Raw genomic sequence first — 27,854 nt, 5'->3', positions numbered from 1 at the left:
AATCAGACCCCCTAGACCAACAAGCCACATTTAGCCATTGCTGCAGGCCTCAGAATTTTGGGCCAAAAGCCAACAGCCAAATCTAGGTGTAAAATTTAACCATGTGGAAATGGCACTCCTAGAGTGCCACAGTACCCTAGGCAACAGTCTGTGTTGTGTGTGTGGTTGGCTCCCACTAGGCAGAATCCAGTGCCTGCGTCTTCGCTTCCCACGAAGGGACACTTTGAGCCCTCGATGACAATAAGGGGAAGACTGGGTAGATGAAAACCAAAAGGAAAGCTGCAAGAGTTCTCCTTTCTGGCTGATCTGGGTGCACCCTTCTTGACTTGGGGGGCTGACCCTGACAGGTGGATGGATGGGGTCCAGGTACCCCCAGATCCTGCTGCTCTTTTCTGGCTGAGCTGGATGCTCCATTCTGGCCTTCGGGGTTGGGGCACATGTGTGCCTCTGCCTGGTGGGCGGATCGGCCCCAGGGACCTCTCAGCCTCCACCTCCAGAGGCCGCCCCTTAAGCCTCGCCCCTTCCTGGGCGTACCAACAAGAAAGCCTTACCACCCTCCACTACAGCTCAACTATTAAGCCTTGCTATGTGGCTTGTGCTAGGGAGCTTTACCCCCATGGGGTACATTTGGGGGGACACCCTGGCCGGAAAGAATTCCAGCCATCAGGACAACCCAGGACCTCTCACACCCTAAGCAACACTCAGACTCCCAACAGTCAACAAACCATGCTTTGGAGCAAAAGAGAACATCATTTCTCGCAATTTTGCCAAAAACAAAAACAACCCAACCCAACCCCCACAAAAACAGATACCTGAAAAAGACACCTGACTTCATCTTTCCAAGGTCTTCTGCATGCTCTCCCCAACCCCTGTGGGGGGGAGGTTGAGGTAGGTTGTATGTACCAGCCCCTATAGCCGCCATTAGCAGCTGCCGCTCTCTCTGCTCTGTCTTCAGAGCTGGGCAGCCAGAGAGCAGTGGCTGCTTTGATCTTTTCAATTGGAGGGGTGGGCATGGGGGGCTAAGGCAAATTTTGGCATGGCTACAGCCCCAACAACTCCACTCCCAGTGCCACCCTTGTGTACAGGGCTGGTGCAAGGAGATTTCACGCCCTAGGCGAAACTTCCACCTTGTGCTGCCCCCGCCCCTGTGGCAGCTCCCCGCCCCCCCTCCACCCTGGGGCGCCCCCCCCCCCGGGGCAGCTCCCCGCTGCCGCTGCCTCCCCTTTGGCCCAGGGAGCCCCTCCGAGGTAGCTCCCCGCCCCAGCTCACCTCTACTCCGCCTGCTCTCCGAGCATGCCGCCGCTTCTCCCGCCTCTCAAGTGTGCGGCGCCAATCAGCTGTTTGGCACACAAGCCTGAAAGGGAGAGAAGCAGAGCAGGGAGGTGCTCAAGGGAGGAGGTGGAGTAGAGGTGAGCTGGGGCGGGGGGCGGTTCCCCTGTGCACCGCCCCCCTCCCCCCCCCCCCGTTACTTGCTGCAGGCGGCCCTCCCCTCGCCCCAGCTTACCTCTGCTCCATCGCCTCCCGCAACCACTTGGCGCCCTAGGCTACTGCCTGGTTCGCCTAGTGGTTGCACCAGCCCTGCTTGTGTGTTCTTTCAGTGTGCTGTCCAGCTCTGCTCAGATAGCTTGTTCAGCAGACCTCGATAGGATTACTCAGTGTTGCAAAGTTCTGAAGGCTGTAACATTGTTGCCTTCATAACGCTGCTCAGGCTGCCTGGTGCTTCTACCCTTGGTTATTATTAATAGCAGATAAGGGAGACTGCTTATTCAGCAGTCTTCGATGTTACTTGTCAAGAACAACCACAGGCCTGGTTCAGTGACAAAGGCAATGGGCCATGTTTTTTGCCCTCTAGGCACAGTCCCAGCGCCCTGGCTCTGCTGTTACAGGTACACTGACACACGAGTGCCTAGTATCCAGGAATAGCTCAGTCAGTGGCTAAACAAAGAATTAAGGCAAAGTGCCTCGAAATTTATAGACTGAAACAAACAACTAGAATACACAACTTATACCCCTCCTTACATGTGTCATAACAGCTGTCCATTTCCTTGCCTTCTTCCTGATATCTTAGACAAAACATCCCTATCCATTGTTTGTCAAACCATCCTCTCTTGTACTAGACTGGGATGTATCTGTCCTATCTCGGATATATCTATGTAAATCTCTAGTGCCTGGTACAGCAGCAGCAACTTTGCCAAGTTTATGTACAGGGCAGTGAACTTGTGAGCATCTGCTTTAATACATGGCCTGACTTGGGTTCACAGCCTCTGGTTCAGGCCTGAGATCTTGCTCCAAGCCCACTTCTCCAGGCTCTTTCTCTACTACACCCCCGTCTGTAGCAATTACTCAGGGCAGTAATTCTCCTCCCAAACTGAGGAACGCTTTCATTATTCAGCAATTAGAGACAGAACAAATCTGTGACTGTAGAGAGTTTATAGTGGGAAAATCTAAGAATGACACAAATTGGCTAAGTACACAGGAAAAAAGCAATACCTGTATTTGAAAAGTTTCATATCAAGTTAGTATTTAAAGAAAAAACACAATCTTTATGCAGAGATTATAGTAGTAATCCAGCGAGAAAATTATCAGCATCTCAGGGGGACTGCAGTAAAATGCAACAAGTGAAGAAAAGGGGAAATCTGCGCAGCAATATTTGATGATTGGTGAGAAAGGGGGCAAGATTGGAGGGTAGAATATCTGCATATTAAATAATCATATGGTGGAGCAGGAAAACTGGAGGGGATCTATATCAACCTTACCCTCAAAATATTACAGTAAAAGCCTATTTTTAAGGGTGCAAAGTTGAGCAGTCTCAGTTAGGCATTGTCAGAATCAAGGATGTCTAGGCCCTGTTAATTCAGCCCCCTTGTGTCTGTGCCTTGCTATATAATCTTTAATGAGAGGATCACACACTGCAGTGCTCATTAACATAGGGCCTGTCCCATCTGTCTTGAGGGCCCTGTCTTGCTGCTTTCTCCCCCACAGGACCTGTGTCTGCTAAAATGCAAATCGTTTAGTTCCAGCCCCCTCTGGTGCAATTGATGGGGTCGCTCCAACCCTGGTTAGCTTGATGGGTCTGTGTAAGCGAGATGTAAATACATTCTCATGGTCTTTCAAAGTCCTATGGCAGTAACTGCGGGGGAAGGCGGGGAGGGAAATTACATTCCTTTGTCTAGGGTGGGGTGCCCTGAGAAACGTGTCCCCAGCTGCTCCGGCCTCTAGGCAGCCTCTCTAGGACCCAGAAGATCCGACACCCCCTTGCCCTTGATGAAATTAGGGACTCTCTGCACCAATCCCCAGTCTCCATAGAAACAACTCTTCTCCACCCTCCCCCACACCTGGACGTCTCCTTTCTGCTCACTGACATGGTGGCTTCTATGCAGGACGCTCCGTTAATGCCGAAAGAGGCTGCCTGTGCCCATGGGACGTGGACCCCCCAGGAGGCAGGGTCTGGGGCAGGGGGCTGCAGTGCAATCCCTTGATCGCTAGGACCCAGGAGCAGCTGGGATGCGGCTCTGGGAGCGATCGCTGGGGTCACTCAGTCCAGCAGCAGGAAGTGAATCGCTCTCTCTGCAGTGACTCTGCGGCGCTGTGGGGAGCCCACGCTCCTTGCAAGATCCCCAAGCCCCGGCGGCTGCTGCTGGGGACCCCGGGGCCCTGGCTGCAGCCGGGAGAGGGGAATTTCCAGCAGTAACATTCCCGCTGCTCCCCAGGAGCCTCCCCCCGTGCAGAGACCCCAGCCTGGCCAGGACCCCCCTTCCCAGGCCCCAGCCCCTGCTCCCGGGGAGGGCACCGCTTGGAGGGAAGGTAAGAGAGACCTGCCCATCCCCCCAAGAAGCGGTGCCCCCCGATGCCATCCTGGCTGCAGGGGGAGGGTTTGGCCCCAGGCTGCTCCCAGCGGAGCTGGCTGCGATTCCCTGTTAGAGGTGAGCAGGAGGGGGGCTGAAGAGGGATGTGTGAGGGGAGTGCGGGAGGGACCATGGGGATGTGGGGCTGCTGAAGGGAGGCTGAGGGAATACGCAGGAATCAGGGGGCGGGGGAGGATTCTGGGGCTCAGAGGAACAGAGCTGGAACAGAGGAAAACTCTGTGGGGAGAAAGAAGGAAAAGGGGGGCTGTGAGGTGGCTGGAGGGCGACTATGAGAGCAAGTGGAGACTGGCTGGGGAAGGGAGAGCCAGAGGGTCGGAGAAGGGAGCGGGATGGTGAGAGATACAATGGCAGCTCCCCCAATCCATGGGGTAGGGGGGAGGGCTGCCCTGCCCTGCCCAGCCCAGCAGCTGGTGGGGAATCTTTCCCCCCAGAAATGGTTAAACAAGCAGTGGGGGGTGGAGAGGGGATTTAACCCTAAGGGCTCAGTATTTACAAGGGAAATTCGCTCCCCCCACATGCACATATAAACCCTGCTCCCAATTTATTCTTGGATCTTTTTAAGACAATCTCATTATTTGGGGATCTGATTCCTGCATGTTAAATGCTTGGAGTTGACAGGACTCAACAGCGTCCTGCTCTGATTTCTGTGCAGGATTTTGGCGACAGCAGGCAAGGAATCCAACTGGTATTTATTTTGGGTTGGTTCAGATTCAGTTCCATTCATTGTATTTGGGTTCATTTCTGGTTCTAGCCACCCAAAGAAACAAAAATAAAACTTCAGTTACCTGTTTAAATCTTATTTCAATCTTAGTGGAGGTAAATTAAAAAAAGAGAGCTGCAACTTAAAATGGAAACTGTTTTGATTTTTGGCTATTTATTTATTTTTTAACTTTAACTTTTTACACGAATTTTCCTGAATTTTTTTGTTGTCAAATAAACACAATTTTTTTAATGAACAATTTGGCTGAACAACCTAAAATAACATCTTTCAACATTTGCTTTGCCATATTGGACCTCTGCAGTGAAAGGATACTTTTGAGGCCTGGAAATTTTCTTTCAACACTCACTCGTGTTGCTGTAACTGCCAGTATATTTTTTGCTAATTGATTCAGCTTGGGCAAGACATTTTCTGGATGTTCCCAGTAGTTTGTTCTTACTGAGAAATGGCTCATCTGCGAATGAATCAAGAATTGGCCCAATCCTTTTCTGGGCTTTCCTTCGTCCAGATATCACTTCCTTTTTAGAGATTTCAGAAGCTTTCAGAAGAAGTTCCAATGCATCTTCCGATTTCAGACATGTCTGACAGATTTTATGACATCATTACTTCTGACGGAAGCATTTCCATCTTCTTCCATGTTCTGGTGTAATGAAATTTTGCCTTGACTTTGTCGTCCTCTGATAGTGGGGGGAGGGTGTTCGGGGGGTGGTGGACGTGGGCATCAGACAGTGCCGGAGGGGTGGGCGGGGGTTTGGGAGTGGGACCTGCAGCTGGCTTCAGTGAGGAAGGGAGTTTGGAGCATGAACCCTGCTTCAAGTGGGAGGGAGGAGCTGCCCCAGGGGGTGGACATGGTGGGAGGAGGCCTGTCTAAGGGGAGAAGGTTGGGGAGCCATTACCTTTGCCCTTGGGCTTGAAGAGATATTATGAACTTCAGGGCCCAGGGAGCATCCCCACTCTTCTCTCCCCAGGGGAGCATCTCAGAGGTGGTTCCTCTACCTCTGGGCCCCCCTTCTGCCTCCCATTGGGTGCAGGAAGCTCCCAAGCTTCTCCTCTCCCTTTCTGTGCTTGTGGGCTGGCCCCCTTCTCTTCTCATTCTCTTCTCACTATCCTGGGGCAGGCCATTCTGGGAGCCATCACCGGCCCATTGGCTAGTTAGTTTCTTCTCTTAAAATTAAAATGAGAAATTCAGATCACTGAATTTTTTTTTATATTGAGCTTAAAATTATGCTGAATCTTTATTTTAACTGGTCCCCTCTCCCCCACCCACTTTTTTTTAAGTTCAATTCAGTCAGTAAATAAAAATTATGGTTCAGTTCTGGTTCCAGTACAAAATTCCAGTTTGAACTGGTTCTCTGGTTCCAGTGTGAGTCCAGATGGGCAAATGAGATTAGCATCGGTCTGACTGTCTCTGGGGGCTGCAGGGGCAGCACAGGGAGGCTCTGTCATTTGCACCCCCCACTAGAGGGCTCTGATAATTGCTAAGGCAGAGGAGGCCGGTGTCAATCTCTGTGCTCTGTTTAGTAGAGCCCTAGAGCTAGCTGGGCTTCCTGGGGCAGATGCTGCTGCCTCCATTGTAATCTGGGAGCAGGGTCTGTGCTGGGATAGACCATCATTAAAGCCCCTGTGTGCCCAGTCAAGGGGGGACTTTCTCCTGTGGCTGAAACCAGCCCCTAGGGCAGCCCCGGGTTCTGCTGGAGACTCCAAGTGATGAGAGAGACGTGAGGTAAAGTGCTGGGGATGGACAGGAAAGTGACTCTGCACAAATGGCCCCTCCTCTCCCCATCTCTTCTCCCAGCTGTCTGCGAGTCCCAGATCTGCTGCCCTTGATGCATCCTGTCACACACCTGCTAGCCCTGGCAGTAGCTATTAGAGAGAAAACTCACAGGAATGGCAGGACAGAAACCAGTTCTTCCATGCAGAAGGGAAAGGGAAGAGACTGGAAGGGGCAGCAAGAGCAATAAGTGCGGGGGAAAGGTTCCCGGCTCCCAGCCCTGCCCAGCTCCATTTCATGCTGCACCCCAGGGCAGATTGACTTTAATTAGAAGAAGGTGAGGAGCAGAGAAAGGAAAAGCCAGTTCCTGCCTCTACCTAGTCCCCGTGCTGCTGGGGGAATGTGCTGCCTTGGGGACAGTGTCAGGGGGGATCACTGAAGTAGCTCCTTTGATTCTGCTCTTTTCCACTGCTTGGCTCAGAGACTCTGTTACTGGGAGTGTTTAAAAGTATCTTCTGGGTTTAGTCCCCATGGAAGGGGTCAGGCCTGTGTTGTAATAATGTCACTGAGGGTTTGCTCTGCATCACAGAGTCTAGCCTGTCTGTCTGCAGGGAAAGAGTCTGGGGGGAATTGGGGTGTGAAATGGACTAACGCTATTCAGAAAATTCCCCTTCTCACCCTGACAGGCTTCAGAATAAGGACAACGTGTTGCTCCAGATCATCCCATTTTCCTAGGGGACGGGGAAGGGAAATGGCTATGGTGGAGCCAGCTCAGGTACGGGATTTTTGGGGGAGCTGCTGGGGAGGGTTGTTGTGGAGAGGGAGGGGCAGGAAATACAAAGGGTGAGGCAGGGAGGGGGACAGGGTGTGCTAAAGCTGCTTGGACATGCTCAGCCTAAGGCCTGATTTATGAACAGGCCAGTGGGGGAGGGAGTGAACATTTCCCCATTTCTGAAACAGGAAACAACTCCCTGGTCAGGGCTGGGAAAACAGACCACTAGGCAGAGACTGTGGTGAAATACAAAGGGAGGGTGCTGGGATTCCTGTCCCTGTTCCCTGCACGTAGCTCTGCTTCCCACATCAGCCTGTAGGCAGCAGGTGTGTGGTAAATGAGAAGACCCTGCTGTCCTCCCTCCTCTGGGAGGGACAAGGAGCTCTCGCCTTCTCTCTGTTCCCTGGAGCCTCCTGGCCACTCTGAGCAGGGTGAGGGTGGGATTCTGCTCCTCTGGCCCTCCCAGAGCTGTCCTATTTGTGTGCTGCTTCCCACATGAATAGTGGGATTGTGGCTGGGGCAGCAGGTACTGAGTGGGAAGCACCTGTTGTTTCAGATGCCGGTGACCTTTGAGGATGTGGCTGTGTATTTCACGGCGGGGCAGGGGGCTCTGCTGGACCCCGGTCAGAGAGCCCTCTACAGGGACGTCATGCAGGAGAATTATGAGACTGTGACCTTGCTGGGTAAGGATTCCTGTCCCCTCAGTTATTTGAAGCCCTCGGGCCAGCATTTCTGCACCTGGTCAGGTTCTTCCCTAGTCAGTTACATTAGAGGGGACTGGGTCTCATAGTCCACAGCTCCTGTGTAAGAGAGCCATTCACCTCCATACCCCCTCCAATGGTATAGGGGAGTCATGGACCTAATGGACATGCTAATTCATCCCCATCCCTCCAGCTTTCACAGGGGCAGGAGCAGTGTATTATCCTATCTGCATTAATTCTCACTCATACACAGGATCTCTGTTCACCTCCCTTCTTGGAAATAGCTCCATGTGTGGGGAGGGCACTGGCCTCTGGACTTTTAGACATATCCAGGGGTTTAACACCAGAGCTGTTTGTGCCTCAGCAAGTTCCCTAGAGCACACAGATCCTGAACACTCCTAATGAGGGTGTGACAACTCCCCTTCCCCCAGACATTGACCTCTCCCAAAGGGACTCAGAGACCATGTTCCCATCCATTCAGATCCCACAACCCCCCAGCAATTCATGGGTCAGTTTAAACTCAAGATGTATCCTTTGTGACAAATACTCCACCAATCATCAGTGCACTCTGATTATGCCTGGTTTCACCCCCTGAGCAGGACTTCCCATTCCCAAACCTGACCTGATCACCTGTCTGGAAGCAGGGGAAGAGCCATGGGTCCCAGATCTTCAGGCCTCCAAAGAAACGAAGCTCTCAAGAGGCACCCACGGAGGTGAGGAGTCAGTGACACTGACACAGAAACTATCTTGCAAAAGAAGGAAAAACCTAAAAATCCCAAAAATCTGGTGTGAGCACCCTCAGTTCTGTCTCATCCCACCCAGATTAGGCAGTGGTCAGCAGGTGTCATTCATCATGGCAGATATCGCTCATGGCTTCCCACCCACCCTGTTAGCTGTCAGGATTTTTCTCCATGACTTCACTTCCCTGTCAGTGTTTGGATGGGATGTGGAGGCATAATCCAAATTCTTAGTCTTCCAACAGCTATTACATTATGTTTTCCCTCTTTGCTATTTCCCTTTCTGTATTTTCTACCAGCCCAGGCAATGACTTCTGCCTGGATTCTCTCTCTCCCCCAGCAGGTGATGAGACAATGAGTGAGAATGAGGAGGGGAATCCACAACAGGAATGTCCTGAGCCAGTGGAACTGCAAGGGAGCACAGTTAGAAAAGCAGATGGGAATTTTTTCCAATGCTTGGAACAGAGAAAACCCTGGAGTAATTGGCACAGGTCAGAAAGGAAGCTGGGAAATTGCCAAAGGAAGCAAGTGGATGAATCCATTGAAAGTGGGAGAGGAGGCAAGGATTCCGAGGAAAGCAAAGCCCAGCTGACAAATCACAAAGGAAAGAAACCCTATAAATGCTTGGACTGTGGTAAAAGCTTCAGTGGGAGCTCAAATCTTATTAACCATGGGAGACTGCACACGGGAGAGAGACCCTATAAATGCCTTGAGTGTGGGAAAAGCTTCAGTAATGTCTCAGGCCTTATTTGCCATAGCAGAATCCACACGGGAGAGAGACCATATAAATGCCTTCAGTGTGGGAAGAGTTTCACTGTATCCTCAGCCCTTATCATTCATCAGAGAACCCACACGGGAGAGAAACCCTATAAATGTCTTGAGTGTGGAAAAAGTTTCCGTGCACGATCAGCCCTTATTGTACATCAGAGAACCCACACAGGAGAGAAACCCTATAAATGCTTGGACTGTGCGAAAAGTTTCAGTCAGAGCTCACATCTCATTAGCCATGCAAGAATCCACATGAGAGAGAGGCTATATAAATGCCTTGAGTGTGGAAAAAGTTTTATTGCACCGTCAGCCCTTATTACACATCAGAGAACCCACATGGGAGAGAAACCCTATAAATGCCTTGAGTGTGGTGCAAGCTTCAGTCGGAGCTCAAATCTTGTTACCCATCAGAGACTGCACACAGGAGAGAGACCATATAAATGCCTTGAGTGTGGGAAAACTTTCAGTGCACCATCAGCCCTTATTGTCCATCAGAGAACCCACACAGGAGAGAAACCCTATAATTGCTTGGACTGTGGTAAAAGCTTCAGTCAGAGTTCACATCTTATTAGCCATGGAAGAATCCACATGGGAGAGAGGCCATATAAATGCCTCGAGTGTGGAAAAAGTTTTATTGCAGCATCAGCCCTTATTGTACATCAGAGAACCCACACAGGAGAGAGACCCTATAAATGCTTGGACTGTGGTAAAAGCTTCAGTTGGAGCTCAAATCTTATTGCCCATGAGAGACTGCACACGGGAGAGAGACCCTATAAATGTTTGGACTGTGGGAAAAGCTTCAGTCAGCACGCAAGCCATATTAAGCATGGGAGAATCCACAAGGGAAAGAAACTGTGAAAATGCCTCCACTGTGAGAAAAGTTTTAGTCAGAACTCACACCTAAGTAGACATCAGACAATTCAGACAACAGAGAAACCCCATAAATGATTGGATGATGGGAAAAGCTTCAATCCCAGGTCATACCTTCCTAAATGTCGGAGAATTCACATGGGACAAAATCTACAAATTCCTCAGCTATGGAAAAAGTTCGATTTGAAGATCAAACCTCGCTTCACATCTGACAATCTACGCAAGACAGAGAACCCATAAATACTTGGATTGTGGGAAAAGCTTCAATAACTGCAGGGAAAGATTCAGTCTGAGCTCATGCATTATTCCCAATTGGATAATTCACAAAAGAAAGAGCTTGAATGTGGGGGTAACTTCATTTGGTGCTCACACAACATCCAGCATCAGCAAATCCACATAGGGAAGAGGCTTCTCAGATGTCCTTAGCATGGAAAATGCTTCAGTTTGAGCTAACACCGCAATGGACACCAGAGACTCCTCCACACAGGAGAGAAATTCTCTCAGTGCCATAACTAGGGCTAGCCAAAGTAGAAATTTCATTTAGTAATTTCCATGCACAGCAGTGGCATTTGGCTCCCAGGTATCCATCTGCTCATGTCTGGGGGCAGATTCCAGCAGCAGCTGATCCTGAGCTGAACAGGGACACTCTGGCTTTTTCTGATCTAAGCAAAGCACAGGAAGAGGAGGAGAAGTCCCAGTCAGCCCCTCCTTCCTGCTGCAGCACTGGCTGCTGAAGTTCTGGGCCTTCCTGCCTCCTGCTAACCTGCTGGGGGAAGGGAGAGAGAAACTCCTCCAGAAGCTCCCTCTGCCTGGATGAAGTTCCACCCTTGCCTTGCCTTCCCAGGCATGGTTTCTCTTCCATGGAGACTGGGAGAGAGATACTTGGGCCAGGCCCCACATTCGCTGTGGACACCTGTCCCCACCCTGCATCTTCCAGCAATATTCCTGGGCTGGGCTCCCCCACTTACCTGGAGCTGGTCCCTGCAGGGTGAGTGTCCCTGGGCTGGCAACACTTCCCCGCTCAAAATCCCCTAAGGTGCTGGGATCCCGGGGGATCAAATATGAAGGGACCAGGAGGAATGGGTTTTGGGGAGGAATCTGAGGGATTGAGTGGTTGGGTCTGGTGGATGTGGGAAGCAGAGGATGCTGGAGAAATAAAATGTTAGGGATCATGGGATTAGAGCAGAGAGTATGGGAAAGAGAAGTGCTGCCTCTTATCAGTGACGTCCTCAGCCCCTTTTCGCTGGGCAGGGAGCAGGTCCTCAGGGAATCCATTCTGAAGCACTTCATGGAGAGGAAAGTGATCAGGAACTGTCAGCAAGGATTCACCAAGGGCAAGTCGTGCCTGACTAACCTAATTGCCTTCTATGATAAGATAACTGGCTCTGTGGATGAGGGGAAAGCAGTGGACATGTTATTTCTTGACTTTAGCAAAGCTTTTGATACAGTCTCCCACAGTATTCTTGCCAACAAGTTAAAGAAGTATGGGCTGGATGAATGGACTATAAGGTGGATAGAAAGCTGGCTAGATTGTCAGGCTCAATGGGTAGTGATCAATGTCCATGTCTAGTTGGCAGCCAGTATCAAGCGGAGTGCCCCAAGGGTCAGTCCTGGGGCCGGTTTTGTTCAATATCTTAATTAATGATCTGGAGGATGGTGTGGATTGCACCCTCAGCAAGTTTGCAGATGACACTAAACTGGGAGGAGAGGTAGATACGCTGGAGGGTAGAGATAGGATACAGAGGGACCTAGACAAATTGGAGGATTGGGCCAAAAGAAATCTGATGATGTTCAACAAGGACAAGTGCAGAGTCCTGCACTTAGGACATAAGAATCCCATGCACCGCCTCAGACTAGGGACTGAGTGGCTAGGCAGCAGTTCTGCAGAAAAGGACGTAGGGGTTACAGTGGACGAGAAGCTGGATATGAGTCAACATTATGCCCTCTTTGCCAAGAAGGCTAATGGCATTTTGGGTTGTATAAGTAGGAGCGTTGCCAGCAGATCGAGGGACGTGATCATTGTCCTCTATTTGGCATTGGTGAGGCCTCATCTGGAGTACTTTGTCCATTTGGGCCCCACACTACAAGAAGGATGTGGAAAAATTGGAGAGAGTCCAGCGGAGGGCAACAAAAAAGATTAGCAAAAAGAAAAGGAGTACTTGTGGCACCTTAGAGACTAACCAATTTATTTGAGCATAGCAGCTCACGAAAGCTTATGCTCAGATAAATTGGTTAGTCTCTAAGGTGCCACAAGTACTCCTTTTCTTTTTGCGAATACAGACTAACACGGCTGTTACTCTGAAAAAAGATTAGGGGGCTGGAGCACATGACTTATAAGGAGAGGCTGAGGAAACTGGGATTATTTAGTCTGCAGAAGAGAAGAATGAGGGGGGATTTGATAGCTGCTTTCAACTACCTGAAAGTGGGTTCCAAAGAGGATGGATTTAGACTGTTCTCAGTGGTAGCAGATGACAGAACAAGGAGTAATGGTCTCAAGTTGCAGTGGGGGAGGTTTAGGTTGGATATTAGGAAAAACTTTTTCACTAGGAGGGTGGTGAAGCACTGGAGTGGGTTATTTAGGGAGATGGTGGAATCTCCTTCCTGAGAGGTTTTTAAGGTTAAGCTTGACAAAGCTTTGGGATGATTTATTTGGGGATTGGTCTTGCTCTGAGCGGGGGATTGGACTAGATGACCTCCTGAGGTCCCTTCCAACCCTGATATTCTATGAGTCTGTGAATTCAAATGAACCCCAAAACTCTGTTTGAGCTTTCTGAGCTTAAATCACTATTTCCGTCTCTTGGTAAAGTGGCTTCTTTTGCCAGCCAAGTCCAGAACATTTATAGATGGGCAGATTTTGGATTTGGTTTGTTTTTGTTTCTTTTTTCCTTTTGTGGCATTAGAAGAATGTTAAAACTTTTGAAAATGACACAATCAAGTAATGAGGGGGTGCTGAGTAAAGCAGGTTTAGGCAGTTCAGAAGCAAATGGATAAATTTGCTTTTTCTTCTTTTGGGAGTTATGATTTTGTGGGATTTCACTTTCTGAACCTGAAAGTGTTTTGTAGCTCACCTTGTAGTGTTGGTTTTCCTTTCTTCCTCAAGGCTGTTTGGTCACAGACAATGATATTAGTTTAGTTTGACAGGATATAGCACAAGTTTATTCGGGACTTTATGAGACAAATTATAATTTGCCAGAAGAGTCCTTTTTTATTTTATTTTAACCTTTCTTTATCCTTTGTCATGAGATCTTTGTGTTGTTTGAACAATGAAAATTATCAATATCTCTGAGCACAAATACCTAGCTTGAGTGCTAGATTCTCACTCCGAGAGGCCAAGACTGATAGGACATGGAGTTACTGCCTGACCCCTTCAGAGATATGAGATACAGTCAAGAGGGTGAGAGGGTGGGGAGAGAGAACTGGAAAACTGCAAACTTGTCTACTGACAGCCAGACAGCTGAGGCTGAGAACTGTGAACTTGTTGCACCAATGCCAGAGAGAGACAAATATTGCCCTATAAGTGCTGGGTGAAGCCATCCCTGAAATCTAAAGGGGTACAAATGATACCCCTAGAGGAATGATGAGGCGAAGGGGCAGTGTCTCCCGATTACTGAGAGGATGAGCTTTGGCAGAGACAAGTAGGAAGCTAGGGAAGCCAACACACCTCGTCCAGCCTTAAAGCCAGGCTGATTTCACACTGAGGGCTTTGTTAAGGTAAAACAGATATCCAAAGTATACAGATACCTGAATATTTGGACATATGTAAATGAATATATGTTATGATTACTAATAAATGAATGTTACGTTGTAGGACAGGGTTTATATACTGAGAAATATATGCCTCAACACCTTACTCCTTAAAATGATTGTTTGGTTGTACCACAGCAGTGTTGATTGCTATTTCCATCCCCTTCTTCACTCAACGCTGTAGCTTAGCTTTCTTGGTTTGATGTACCATGTAATAGCCCATTCCCATGAGAACAACAACTGTTAGTGCCTGGATTCCCATTAGGATTACACTAAGGGTTCAGACCACTGGCTGTAAAGTCACATCCTCTGGAATTGCCCACCAGAGTGTTTCCACCTCTCTTTGTACATTTTCTGTTTCACTCATTTGCTGCTGGATCAGTTGAGTTATTGGTATTAGGGATTCTTTGGTTCTTGCCACCAAATCATGTGTTTCACTATGGGGAACAATTCAATCAGTAAGTCTTGTAAGCATTCATGTGGAATGATTGTTTCAGCGACAGCATTGCCTTTGCTTGTTAACCAGAAGGCATGGGCTCCTATTTGAATGGTGCTGGTAACAGGCACGCAGAACCCAGCATCACTTGTAGGGCAAATGTTGCCAGCTATGGAAAAATTATGATAACCTATAGCAGAGGCCATGTCCTGAATTCATACTACCTCATTAACCAGTCCGTTTTGTACCAGTTGAGCACAGCCTTTTCTGGTGTTATTAATTATCAAGTGTAGTATAGCATTCATACAGACACCATCCATTATGTTTTATGCAACAAGCCTGATTAATTTCCGAGCCAGTTTCAGTTGCTAGGTGCACGGTGGGGTAATGCTGGACATATGTCTTGTTTACAGTCATCCCCACACTATTTGCGTAATATACCTTAACTGGCTCTTGCAACCATCTAGGGACTGCCATCATGAGATATACACTTTTGCCATCCTCCTGGTCCAGTCTTGGGACCCTATCAAATTTAGCAAATTGTAGAAAGATAGGCACAATATGATTGATGCCTTGTTGTATTTGTTTTAAGATGGCTGTAGGGTGTAATATCTCTGGCCAGTTCTGAAGTTGCAACTGCAACAAACTTTGCTGTACTATCTTGATTACTCTATTGCCATAGGCCATGCAAGCAACTGCCAATGAAACATCATTATTTTGTATGCTGTCGATGAGGGACAGAATGGTAGTATTCAGGTGGCTAAACCCTTGAGCAATCAAATGCATATTATCAATAGTGATTGCATGCTGGTCCAGTAATTAACTGCTAATATCTCTTCCTGTCTTAACTGCTTTGCCTATTCCATTCACAATGGTGTTTATTTTTAAATTAAGATTTTCAATAACTGCAGAGTTCCATATGGACATGCCAAGGCTGGAGCATCCCAATGCTATTCCTAATAAATCCCTCCTGTCTCTATCACGTAGGGCGATTTGGGGGCCCTTCCAAAATTGTAATTGCATCTCCAGTTCCAAATTAAACCAGTCCTTCTAGTGTTTGGGGCACTGCCTTAGCATTGTCATACAGGCAAAATCGAGTTTTAGTGGCACATAGCTCCATCCTACATTCTCTACCATATACTCTACAGTAGGGTGTAGGTGAGGTAGGCCATGGTTGTACAATGGGACACTCACTCCTTGGGGTAGTGTCAGTGTGTGGAGGAGTGGAAGGAGGTGGCGTTGGGGCTGTTGTTGGACAGGCATCTTCACATACCTGTACATGGCAGATGCATTTACTGGTGCTCGGGATCGTGGACCAAGTTCCTGTGTATGTTTCTGTATCTTTTAATTGAAAGTTACGAATGTGAATAGATGCACTCCACTTATCCTGCAAGTCAGTAAACTTCACCCTACTTGTCCAATCTCCTGATGCTTTTACACTTGCATTTATGTAACTAATTACCGTGTCTACTGCTCGAAACCAGTCCAAGTATATTGTGTTGGTCTCGAGCTTGTGTGCTTGGACAACACATACCAGAGTCAGATCCTCCCCTACCACTCCTGTGAAATATTGCTCCACTACTTGCTTTGGTGCCACTAGAACACACTCCATTTCCGGAATGGCTCGTTTCCTTTCCTTACTTTGTATATGTTCATGTTCACTTGGTGTGTTACTGTTAGGAGTGTTAATGGAATCTGTGTGAGGAAGTGCAGTAAGAACGATAGTCTGATCACAATTAACGACAATATCAACCTTCCAACAGCATGCATATTCTCCCTGTGTCTCTTTACTCAAAATCAGTTCCTTTTCAATCCGTCGTCGGGCATTATCGACCTCTTGGACAGGAACATGTTGAGCAACACTACAGGCTCCAACAGTCCATCCCCAAGCCAACATAATCGCAAAGGGTGACACCCTGAGGATGTGTTCATTTGTCGCTTTCCTTCAGTTTCACACACTAATTTCAAAACCGTTCCAATAGGGTGCTCCTGACTTGCTGCATCCCATCCAGTGGAGCTATTAACTGTTTCTGTCCAAAGAGTTCTGGTCACCGAATGTGTTTGGTTGATCTTTTTGACATCGACCAGTCCCTTTGCTCCTTGAGCCACTACCAGCACACCCAACAGGGTCCGTATCCAGGTTGGCAACCTAAAAATATATAAAACAACACTCGCCTCTCTCTCATGGGTAAATGTGCATAAATTTTTTTTTAAAGCAGCAGGAATATTAATAGCAGTGGTAATATCAGACTATTATGATTATAAGACCAAATTGGTGTAACTTCCTTTCAGCCATTTCCATTTCTTACTGGACTGCTCCACAGGAGTATAATCCCGGTTCAGTAATTCCAGAATAATTTGATCATTTAGGGGATTTAGGAACAGGAATCTCGTTTTCAAGGGAACGGTGGGTGTGTTATCGATCCATGAGATTCCTGGTCCCAACATCCATAAAGGCTGTTTTCCTGCTTGGTCCAGCATCCATACAGAAGTGTCTTTATCATTCCAGCAGATGGTGATCATATTACCAATACCCCCAAGTAAATTGTCCTTTTGCACTCAATTGTCTGACAGGGTAAGGTCTGGACACTTCAAATCTTTTTAATTGACCCCAAGCAATATACAGTAATAAGCGGGGTGCCGATGGAGCTCGAAGGTTAAAGCTTGTAAAACTTCCAATATTCTGGAAGGTTTCCATTATGCTTACCTTGATCACTTATCCTGTGTATCTGTCTGTAAAAAAGCACAAACATGTCATATACAGTTTAACCCCCTTGTATTCCTTTCATTGCATGGCATGTTTCCACCGAGGCTGGTCCTTTATTTCAACCAAGTACAGAGAGGGCCCTAATTTATCTAAAATTGGCCAAGGACCTGACCATTCACCTTCAGGAAATTTTTTCTTGGGAGCCGGTTCAATTTTAACCATAACATGGTTTCCAATTTGCCATTGTTTGATATCACTGTTTTCATCAAACGCCTGGTTCATTTTTTGCTGCTCTGCAGCCTGCTGTGCTGCAGCTGCTCCTTGAACGGTGCGCAACCACTATTTAAAGCTATTCATCCAGCTGGTGGCTGCCAATGCTGTAATTACAGGTTTCAGAGTAGCAGCCGTGTTAGTCTGTCTTTGCAAAAAGAAAAGGAGGACTTGTGGCACCTTAGAGACTAACCAATTTATTTGAGCATGAGCTTTCGTGAGCTACATCTCACTATAATTGTTTCCCAATCTGGGGGAGACAGCAAGTTTTCCCAGCCAGGCGTAGGTCTCCCAAAAGGTATTTCATAGGACGGCTTTGGATCCTCATTAGAACCCATGGAAGTACCAGATCCTCATTTGTTTCCAGTTCATTACACACTTTAGACAGTTAAGAGTTTTAAGAGATTTATTCATCCTTTCCACCTGTCCCCCAGGATGGTAGGGGATGTGTAACGGTAGGGGAGTACCTGCCCAGGTACCCATACTTTGGTATATCTGTCCAATAAATGCGGGACCATTGTCAGAATCAATGCTGTGTGGCAGCCCCCATCGAGGAAAAAAATTTGTTATGAACATTTTTGTGGAGACCCAGCTGTTTTTTTTCTAGTAGGGAATGCTTCTACCCATTTGCTAAAACTATCCACAATTACAAACAAAAATCTGCTTCCCCTAGGAGTAGTAGGCAAGGATCCCACAAAATCAACCTGTAAACATTGGAAGGAGCCTTTTCACTCTTGGTGCATTAACTCTCCATGTCTTTTTCTTCTAGCAGGGTCTTGCTTAGCATACGTTAAACAACTATGACTATGCAGGTCTAAATCAATCTTTCATTCCAGGCCACCATCCCAGTTTGTTTTTCCAATGCCTCTTCCTGTTTTGGGTGACCTCCCACAATTGAACCATGCACCCATCCTAAAAGGAAGTACTGCGTCTGCTGAGGGATTACCAGGACCCATTCATTTTCTGGTTTTGCCAGAATTAGGTCTCCCTCTTTTCTCAATGGGATACTCTGCCACTGTGAAGGGCATTCTATTATCCATTTCTGTACTGAGTCATCTTTTGCCTGCAGGTCCTGTAAAAACTGAAGCTCTTTTGGGTTGTTTCCCGCACATTGTTTTTGCTTTGCCTGTGCCCAGGTGGTTACTGCCACGGATGTAGGCTCCCCCAGTGTTCCAGTGAGGGCTGCTTCCTTAGCCAGTTTATCTGCTAGTTCATTTCCCCTTTTCAATGGACCTGTTATCTTATGGGCTTTTATTTTAACCATCCAGATCCTCTGATACCGCCCTGCCAATTGCTCTATTTGCTGCCATAAGGTCTTGTGTTTAATTTCAGATTTGTCAGTTCCTGTAAAACCTACACTATTCCATCATGGTAGGTAGATGGTGGTTCCCTTGTAACCATAATCTGAATCCGTTCCTATTATTAGCTCTGTTTGCTTGTCCTTCATTCTAGCTAAAACTTCTAAGACCGCTGACGCTTCTGCAGACTGTGTTCCCCCTTTGTTCAATTTGTATTGGAAGAAATTAACTCTTTGCAGGTTTTCAGTTAAACAAACCCCTGCAAAGCCAGTGACTCGTTTTCCTTCGGTGTAATACAAGCTACCATCCACAAACTAAATGGTTTTTCCAATCACCTGTTCAACTGGGGTTGCTTTAAAGACAGCATGCACTTTAGATTCCTGTTGGGGTTCACAAACGTGTTCTTGACTGTTTATAGTCAATCCCCATACAGATATTTAAGGTTCTTTTAGTGGGACTAATTGAACATTCTCAGACATTAGAGCAAAGACCCATTGAATGGCCTTATCTACTCTTGCATGACCTTTAGGCAGATTTTCCTGACTGAGTAATTTTCCCAGTGCATGGTGACTCTTTACAATCACCTTGCTTGCTCCGATAATTGCCTGCGCTTTTTGTCGTGTCCAGTAGGCAGCGAGTGCAGTTTGCTCACAAATTCCCAGTTTGTTTTCTGGACCTGTTAATGCTCTGCTATAACAAGCAACGGGTCTCTCCCCAGCACCAGTATCCTGTGTAACCATACTAACAATACAGAAATTCTTAACACTAGGGTACAATACAAAGGGGAATTCGCTGTTAGGGGCGGACAAGGTAGGTGCCTCCATTAACCCTTTTTTCTCCATGCATTAGTTGCCTCCTCTGTCCAGGTCCACTTTTAAGCACCTCATACAGGGAACCTGCCTTCTCTGCGTACGCAACCATAAACTCTCTGCAGAAGTTAGTGAGCCCTAAAAAAGATTGCAAAGATTTAGTATCTACCAGCATAGGGAGGTTAACAATACACTTCACCCTTTCCTTATCCACAGACCTTCCCCCTCTACTGAGTTGAATTCCAAGATATTGCACTTCTCTCTGTTTAATCTGGGATTTAAAGGTTAAGTTTCAAGCCCTACGGTTGGCAGCTAGTCAGCAACAGCTGCATTAATGCTTCGTGTTCCTGCTCTGTTTTACTGACTATTAAAATATCATCTACATACTGGACTATTCTTCCCATTTGTAAGAGCCCCTCCTTCTCTAGCATATTTCTCACTACAGTATGAAACATTGTGGGGGCGTCACAGTACTCCACAGGCAAAACATTCCAGCTGTATTGCATTCCCTGGAATACAAAAGATGTTCTGTACTGAGACTCTGGGTTTAAAGGTAAACTCCAAAAGCCGGTTGCCACGTCGAGTACTGAGAACCACTTAATGTCAGCGGTTACTACCTAAATCAATTCTGGGTAAGCAGCCACTACTGGTGCTCCCCATTTGGCAGTTTGTTTAACCCCCGATAATCAATAGTAATGTCCATGTTCCATCAGGTTTTTTAACTGGCCAGATTTGTGCCTCATTAGGCGCTGAACACCTTCAAATTAATTTTTGTTTTTCCAGTTCTTCTATAACTTGCCTTAAAGATTCTTTTGCTTCCTGAGGTGTCAGGTATTGTTTTATGTTTGGGGGTATGTCTCCTTCTAATGTAACGGAGATTTGCATTTTTCCCGTATCTAGGGAGTCCGCCTGCCCACAGAGTTTGAACCTCAGCCCACCAACCTTCCCAGCCTTCTGGCACAAGAGGTGGCCATTTAGGCTTTATTGCTTTCACCATCTGAGTAGCAAGTCCCATGGGGATCAGGTTAGCGTCATTTGTACCTTGTGCTACAGTGAGAGTTTGTCTGATACACATATTTGGGAAGTCCAGGATTAATCCCAATTGTTTGATAGTTTCTGCCCCAATTAGATTTTCTCTCCCTGCCATAGCACACTTCTCCTGAATGGTATGTATGAGTCTACGAGTGTGTACACCAAACTGGAGAGGGAGGGTTTTGACATCATATGTTTGTTTAGTTCCTGATATGCCCTGGATCTGTACAGAACCCACGACTGGATATACATTAAATTCATCTTTTACTATAGGAATTCCAGCCCCCGTGTCCAATAGAAAATCGGCAAGCCCAACCCTGACTCTGATGCTTAAATGGGGGCATCCTCAGACATCTATTGTCATGGGTTGCTGAAAAATGCATTCTGAGTTGCAGCGGGGCTGTCCGATGCTACTGAATTAGTAGCTATTGGGTTATTCAATCCCCATGCCAAGACAGTCACCTTAGCCACCTTCATCACTGCCTTTTCTTCCTCCTTTTGAGACTCCTTGCCAATCATACATGCCTGTAGCTGTGCCCGCAGCTTCTCCTTCTCTCCTTTAAGGTCTAAGCTCTCCTGTTTCAGAGCAATACTCAATCACTCTCTCTATTTATTCCTCGACTTCTGTTCATTCCACAACCTCTCCAACCCTGGCCAGGGCCACAGAGAAAGTATCCAGGACCCTCTGTTTTCCACTGTCCTAACTGTGTTAGCAACTCATGGACAGGAGTTCCCTCCAGCTGTTTAACTGCAATCTCTACTTTTTCAATCCATTCATTCCAGGGCAGCGCCTCCAAAACAAGTTGCTTCAAATCCTCAAGATTAGTAACCCCCACTGTTAACCTAGTATATGTTTGTATTCTGTCAGCCAGCTTGGCCGGAGCTTCCCTTGGCATTCTTGTAATTCCTTTAAGTGCAGCTAAGTCACTGGATAGCTTAAAATGCTTTTGAGCCAAACGTTTAACCATTTGTATAACATCATCATCAAAACCAAGAGTATGACAATTCAATGGTCCCAAAAGGGTTTGTACCAGAATTGGTTCTTGTAACATGTCCATTTCCACCACCTTTAACAACTGTGAGCATTTATGTAGCCATGCCATAAACTCATTAAAATTCTCAGAAAGCGGGGGGCCAACAGCTCCAGTTAACGCAGTTAGTTCATTAATTTTTAAAGCATTGAGCCTGGCTGTTAAGCCGCTAGCCCGAGGTGGGCAAGGTGTAAATGTACACTTGGGTGCCTGATTCATTTCCGTTTCTGCATAATTGCCACTGTAACCCCCAAATATTTGGAGAATCATAATCACAATTCCTGCAAACTCTTGTGCAGCAAACTAATTAATTTTCATTTGCTGTTCTTGTGTTCACAGTGGTTCAGTCATCTAACCAGGATGGAATTTTTCAAATGTGCCTGAGGCCTTCTCCACACATGGTTTGTGCATTGATTTAGTGAAACTGGGGTAACTCTGTTATGGGGTCATTCTTAAATTGGTTCAAGAAGAGTTCAAAAACTTATATGAGTGTTCACCCAAGCAAGTGGCATCGATTAACTAAATAGTTGATCAGTGCAACTTTTGTGTGTAGACAAGGGTAAAATGAATCCCTTTATGGGTCCGGACCAAAGTGACTTAAGGACCACAAGTCCCATTGAAAGTCAGTAGAAACAACATCGCATGACTTAGGTGACATTTCACACAGGTAATGAACAATGAGTTGGTTCAATGACAAGCTCCACATTCAAAAACCAGTCGGAGAACACTTCAATCTCTTTGGTCACTCAATTACAGACCTAAAAGTGGCAATTCTTCAACAAAAAAACTTCAAAAACAGACTCCAATTGACAAGCTCACAAACAAGCCACAGTACAAAATTTGCCACATTCAAAAAAATCATTAAGATGAAGTTAAGGTTGCAGGAACATACTGTGTCAGTTGACTGAGTGAAAGTTTCCTCTAAAAAATTTTGGAAGTTTGTGTGGGTGTGTGTGGATGTGTACATGCTAGAATATCAGGAGAGTCAGAGTTAACATTAATTTACATGAAATCCAAAACTAATCTGAATACTCACAATTAAGGGACTCAAGATGCCTTAATTGTGACACCCCGTAAAGATACCAGCCTCTCATCTTCTGTATGTGGATTATGAAATATTCACCACAGAGATTTCAGTTCTTTTCTGCCTATGTTTTGTTTTCAGAGTAGCAGCAGTGTTAGTCTGTATCCATAAAAAGAAAAGGAGTACTTGTGGCACCTTAGAGACTAACAATTTTATTGGAGCATAAGCTTTCATAAGCTACAGCTCACTTCATCGGATGCATACTGTGGAAAATATAGTGGGGAGATTTTATATACCCAGAGAACATGAAACAATGGGTGTTACCATACAGAATGTAACAAGAGTGATCAGGAAAGGTGAGCTATTACCAGCAGGAGAGCGGGGGGAAAAAGCCTTTTGTAGTGATAATCAAGGTAGGCCATTTCCAGCAGTTGACAAGAACAGTAGGAGGGGAAATAAACATGGGGAAATAGTTTTACTTTGTGTAATGACACATCCACTCCCAGTCTTTATTCAAAACTAAGTTTATTGTATCCAGTTTGCAAATTAATTCCAGTTCAGCAGTCTCTTGTTGGAGTCTGTTTTTGAAGTTTTTTTGTTGAAGAATTGCCACTTTTAGGTCTGTAATCGAGTGACCAAAGAGATTGAAGTGTTCTCCGACTGGTTTTTGAATGTTATAATTCTTGATGTCTGATTTGTGTCCATTTATTCTTTTACGTAGAGACTGTCCGGTTTGGTCAATGTACATGGCAGAGGGGCATTGCTGGCACATGATGGCATATATCATATCGGTAGATGCGCAGGTGAATGAGCTTCTGATAATGTGGCTGATGTGATTAGGCCCTATGATGGTGTCCCCTGAATAGATATGTGGACACAGTTGGCAATGGGCTTTGTTGCAAGGATAGGTTCCTGGGTTAGTGTTTTTGTTGTGTGGTGTGTGGTTGCTGGTGAGTATTTGCTTCAGGTTGGGGGGCTGTCTGTAAGCAAGGACTGGCCTGTCTCCCAAGATCTGTGAGAGTGATGGGTCATCCTTCGGGATAGGTTGTAGATCCTTGATGATGTGTTCGAGAGGTTTTAGTTGGGGCTGAAGGTGATGGCTAGTGGCGTTCTGTTATTTTCTTTGTTGGGCCTGTCCTGTAGTAGATGACTTCTGGGTACTCTTCTGGCTCTGTCAATCTGTTTCTTCACTTCAGCAGGTGTGTATTGTAGTTGTAAGAACGCTTGATAGAGATCTTGTAGGTGTTTGTCTCTGTCTGCAGGGTTGGAGCAAATGCAGTTGTATCGTAGGGCTTGGCTGTAGACAATGGATCGTGTGGCATGGTCCGGATCCAAGCTGGAGGCATGTAGGTAGGAATAGCGGTCAGTAGGTTTCCGGTATAGGGTGGTATTTATTGTGACCATCGCTTATTAGCACTGTAGTGTCCAGGAAGTGGATCTCTTGTGTGGACTGGTCCAGGCTGAGGTTGGTGGTGGGATGGAAATTGTTGAAATTGTGGTGGAATTCCTCAAGGGCTTCTTTTCCATAGGTCCAGATGATGAAGATGTCATCAATGTAGCGCAAATAGAGTAGGGGCATTAGGGAATGAGAGCTGAGGAAGTGTTGTTTTAAGTCAGCCATAAAAATGTTGGCATACTGTGGGGCCATGTGGGTACCCATAGCAGTGCCGCTGATTTGAAGGCATACATTGTCCCCAAATGTGAAATAGTTATGGGTGAGGACAAAGTCACAAAGTTCAGCCACCAGGTTTGCCGTGACATTATCGTCAATACTCTTCCTGACGGCTTGTAGTCCATCTTTGTGTGGAATGGTGGTGTAGAGGGCTTCTACATCCATAGTGGCCAGGATGGTGTTTTCCGGAAGATCACCAATGTATTGTAGTTTCCTCAGGAAGTCAGTGGTGTGTTGAAGATAGCTGGGAGTGCTGGTAGCGTAGGGCCTGAGGAGGGAGTCTACTTAGCCAGATAATCCTGTTGTCAGGGTGCCAATGCCTGAGATGATGGGGTGCCCAGGATTTGCAGGTTTATGGGTAACAGATAGAAGACCCCTGGTCGAGGTTCTAGGGGTGTGTCTGTGCAGATTTGTTCTTGTGCTTTTTTAGGGAGTTTCTTGAGCAAAGGGTGTAGTTTCTTTTGGTAACCCTCAGTGGGATCAGAGGGTACTAGTGATGGTGAGTTCAGTGTGGGATTTGGATGGTAACTGACCTGCTATATAAACAGCTGATTCCTTTTCTTGATTGAGAACAGTGTTCCTGATGCAACAGGGCAAGTTTTGGTTTGAATGTTTTTTTCACAATCATAGCAGTTTTTGTTTTAAAGAGATTGTTATTCCCTTGGAATTTTGTTTCAGAGAGTGATGGTAAATGTCACCCATTGAGGTCTTTCCACAGAACCTCAGGCTCTGGGTACCAACCAGCTGATCGACAAACCACCTGGATTCCTCCATCCTGGTGACCCTCAACAGAGATGAGAGGAGCAGAGCCCAGACCTAGGGGGAAAATTCATGAAGGTGTTAATTCCATGAATTAATTTATAAAGCAGAAGGGATGAGGGACAATTTGTGGATCCCTTACTCACATTAGAAAGCACTAATTCATGTGGGTAGTCAGTGGAAGGGATAAATGAATACTGGAATGTCTGAAATTCCAATACTCATGGATACACAAAATGTAAAAAAATATTTAAAATAATTTCACTGAGTCAGTGAGAAATATTGTCCTATCAACACAGGAGCAATTGAGTGCCGAGTACCTTTGGAGACCTGACCACTTCATTTATATACCTGAATAGGATCTGAACTTTTTCAAAATCTGATTGTTAGTGCACTGGATAGAAATAGCTATTTTAAAAAAAATCTACTTGGTGTCATGGTTACAGTGTCAAAGCAGCCGCGGAGAAATGCTCAGTCGTGTCTAAAAGTGGTAAATACATCATTTCCCCTCCCCATCACCACCGTTATACAGTCTCAACAAATAAGAAGGCTGCATTTGATTTTGATTACACCCCTAAGTAACAACTAACAGTGAACCAATCAGCAAGCCATAAATGTCTGGCAGTCCCACCATAGTCACACATCCTAGAAATGACTGCAGAGCAATTGGAAGGCCATCTGTGTCCAGAAGTTCTTTCCCTCTTAACTAAGGACCCCTTTTGAAGTCAATCAAGAATTTCTTTTGGGCAAGAAAGTGCCTTGACCATCCTGAAAATGTTTTTAATAACATGTTGGGAAAGAGCACTGTGTTATTGTAAAATAATTCACAAGCAGAGAGCCAAAATTACAGTAACAGAAAAAAAATAAAGCCTGCAGCCCACACAAAGATAAAATTGACACAAGGAACTGACCTGCTACCCGCAGTTCCAATACAGTTTCTTCATAAAAAGTATCATCTTGAACAAAACGGCAATATTGTCCTTCATCGGAGTGTCTGATATTGAGAATCCTCAAGGGAACATTTCCATCTGTGAGTCCATCTTTCAAAAGTTCTGTCCTTCCCTGATATTCTAGCATTTGCCTTTCATACTGATCCTTCCCATCATGGTACAGGTGCACAAAGGATAAAAACTGAGATCGGAACCATCTCACCTTCATGTTTACAGCACTCATCCTGGGGGATAGGTGACAGGGTAACACAGTTTCCTGACCCAGGATGGCAGTGACAGGGTCATGGGGTCCAATCACTGTGAACTTTGCTGGAAAATGCACCAGGACAACAACAACAACTTGCTAGGTGTATAGTTGAGACAAGCTTACTATTGAACAACTCATTTTTCTAAGTGCTCTCAAATTGACATGCTTACTGACATTGCCATGAAATTTGCTTGGCCTCAACAGGAATAAGGGAAGGGTCTGTAGGCCATATTTGATGTTCTTTCACCAAGGTGCTCCTGAGATACAGGCTTATTGCTCTAGCCAATTGTTTGACTATTATGGTTCAATACTTTACACGATCAAGAGACCAAATAACCAAACTTAACCAGACTTATTGCCTAAAGACAAAACAGTACACCACGAAAAGGAGACATACATACTCTCCTTCCAGGAAGCAAGTCTTATCTTTCAGCGTGCTCACCTTACACAGAAGATGTGCTTCAAAAATACACCCCTAAACCCACTTATATTTATATCACGCTGCTTACAAGTGAAAAAGCACTTTATACATCACCTAAGATCCAACCCACCAGTTCCTTAACTTGCTGTTTTGTACCTTCCTTATCTCTGTTTTGAACACCACATTCCAAAATAGGTGGGTGTAGAGGTACATCGCAACCAGTGCTAGGACACACCATTCATGTATCTTGGCTTTGACTGGCTTCCTATTTTCTATTCTGAAGGCTAACTTCAGCTTTGCAAAATTTTGTGGGATATTTGACATTGATGAACAGAATTGTGGGAAGAGCATAATACATGCAGTTATCTTCCCAATACTTTATACATACATATATATAATGTATATTAAAGGACTACTGTGCACATAATACCTAATAATATGCTGTATACTACACCTAACATATATGTATTAGCTAACAGGAGCAATAAAAAAAGTCACATGACACCTCTATATTCTGGTTCTTATTATGTTTTTGTGCACATGTGAGTCTCAAACTATGGCTCTGATCTTTTTTACATTGAAACCTACTAAGTAAATTTATTATTTATTATTATTATTTTATTAAACTGTTCAATAAGTATCCAGGCAATGCTTTGAGGATCCTTGACAATCTTTTAAAAATACTTGCATGAAGAAACAGACCAGGGCACTGTCCCAGGAGCAAATAAAATAACCCAGCAGCAGCAACAGCAAGGTGCTGATCTTGCTGTATGGTTACATTTACACACTGGGAGTAGTTCCATTGTCTTTGGGTGAAGCATGTTGTTAAGACACTTCAGGGGCCTAAATAAATCCTCTAAGAAACAGCAGCCACATGGCGGATTCCTACCTGATTCCATCTTGTGAACATAAAAAGTAAGGAAGAAAATAATAAAACCAGGCAGAGGGGAGCTGGCTCTGGAGCTGTGGCAAAATGAGAGAATCTTCGTCTTCACTGTGACTTTATCTAGACAACAGGAAGAACAAGGGGAAAAAACTCATCATAATGAGTATAACTCTGATTAACATTAAATCATTAAAGTCAGACATTAAGGAGGACACATTAAATAAAAAAGGAATAACTCTTTCATACTATGGAGTTAGAACAGCCGTTCAATTAAAGTTGGAAATGTATTTCCTTTATGAGTCTGATTTTATCCCATCCCTACAAAATCTACATTAAAAAAAAAGTTCAGTGTAAAAGTTGGTAGTAATTCCATCGATGGAGAAAAAAGTTTTAAGGAATGAAAAAGAGAGTGTGTGTGTGAGAGA

The 27,854-nt window shown here is 45.8% G+C and overlaps 1 protein-coding gene across 1 annotated transcript; it reads left to right on the top strand.

Moving 5' to 3' along the window:
• The first annotated feature begins 7,046 nt into the window (after positions 1-7,046).
• LOC144274348 (uncharacterized) lies at positions 7,047-10,131 on the top strand. The gene is made up of 4 exons (XM_077833108.1): positions 7,047-7,070; positions 7,624-7,750; positions 8,368-8,481; positions 8,849-10,131. Exons 1-4 carry the CDS (start codon positions 7,047-7,049, stop codon positions 10,129-10,131), a joined length of 1,548 nt encoding a protein of 515 aa, XP_077689234.1.
• Positions 10,132-27,854: the final 17,723 nt, after the last annotated feature.

This window comes from Eretmochelys imbricata, chromosome 14, assembly GCF_965152235.1.
Source record: "Eretmochelys imbricata isolate rEreImb1 chromosome 14, rEreImb1.hap1, whole genome shotgun sequence".
NCBI classification, from domain to species: domain Eukaryota; kingdom Metazoa; phylum Chordata; order Testudines; family Cheloniidae; genus Eretmochelys; species Eretmochelys imbricata.
The sequence above is the reverse complement of the archived record's forward strand: the minus strand, read 5'-3'. Positions and strand labels throughout refer to the sequence as shown.

Excerpts from the sequence above, each read along its gene's own strand:
- LOC144274348 (XM_077833108.1), top strand. The coding sequence starts at position 7,047 with ATGGCTATGGTGGAGCCAGCTCAG. Across the intron at positions 7,071-7,623 it reads CTATGGTGGAGCCAGCTCAG|ATGCCGGTGACCTTTGAGGA; the intron begins GTACGGGATTTT and ends CTGTTGTTTCAG. Across the intron at positions 7,751-8,367 it reads TGAGACTGTGACCTTGCTGG|GACTTCCCATTCCCAAACCT; the intron begins GTAAGGATTCCT and ends CCCCCTGAGCAG.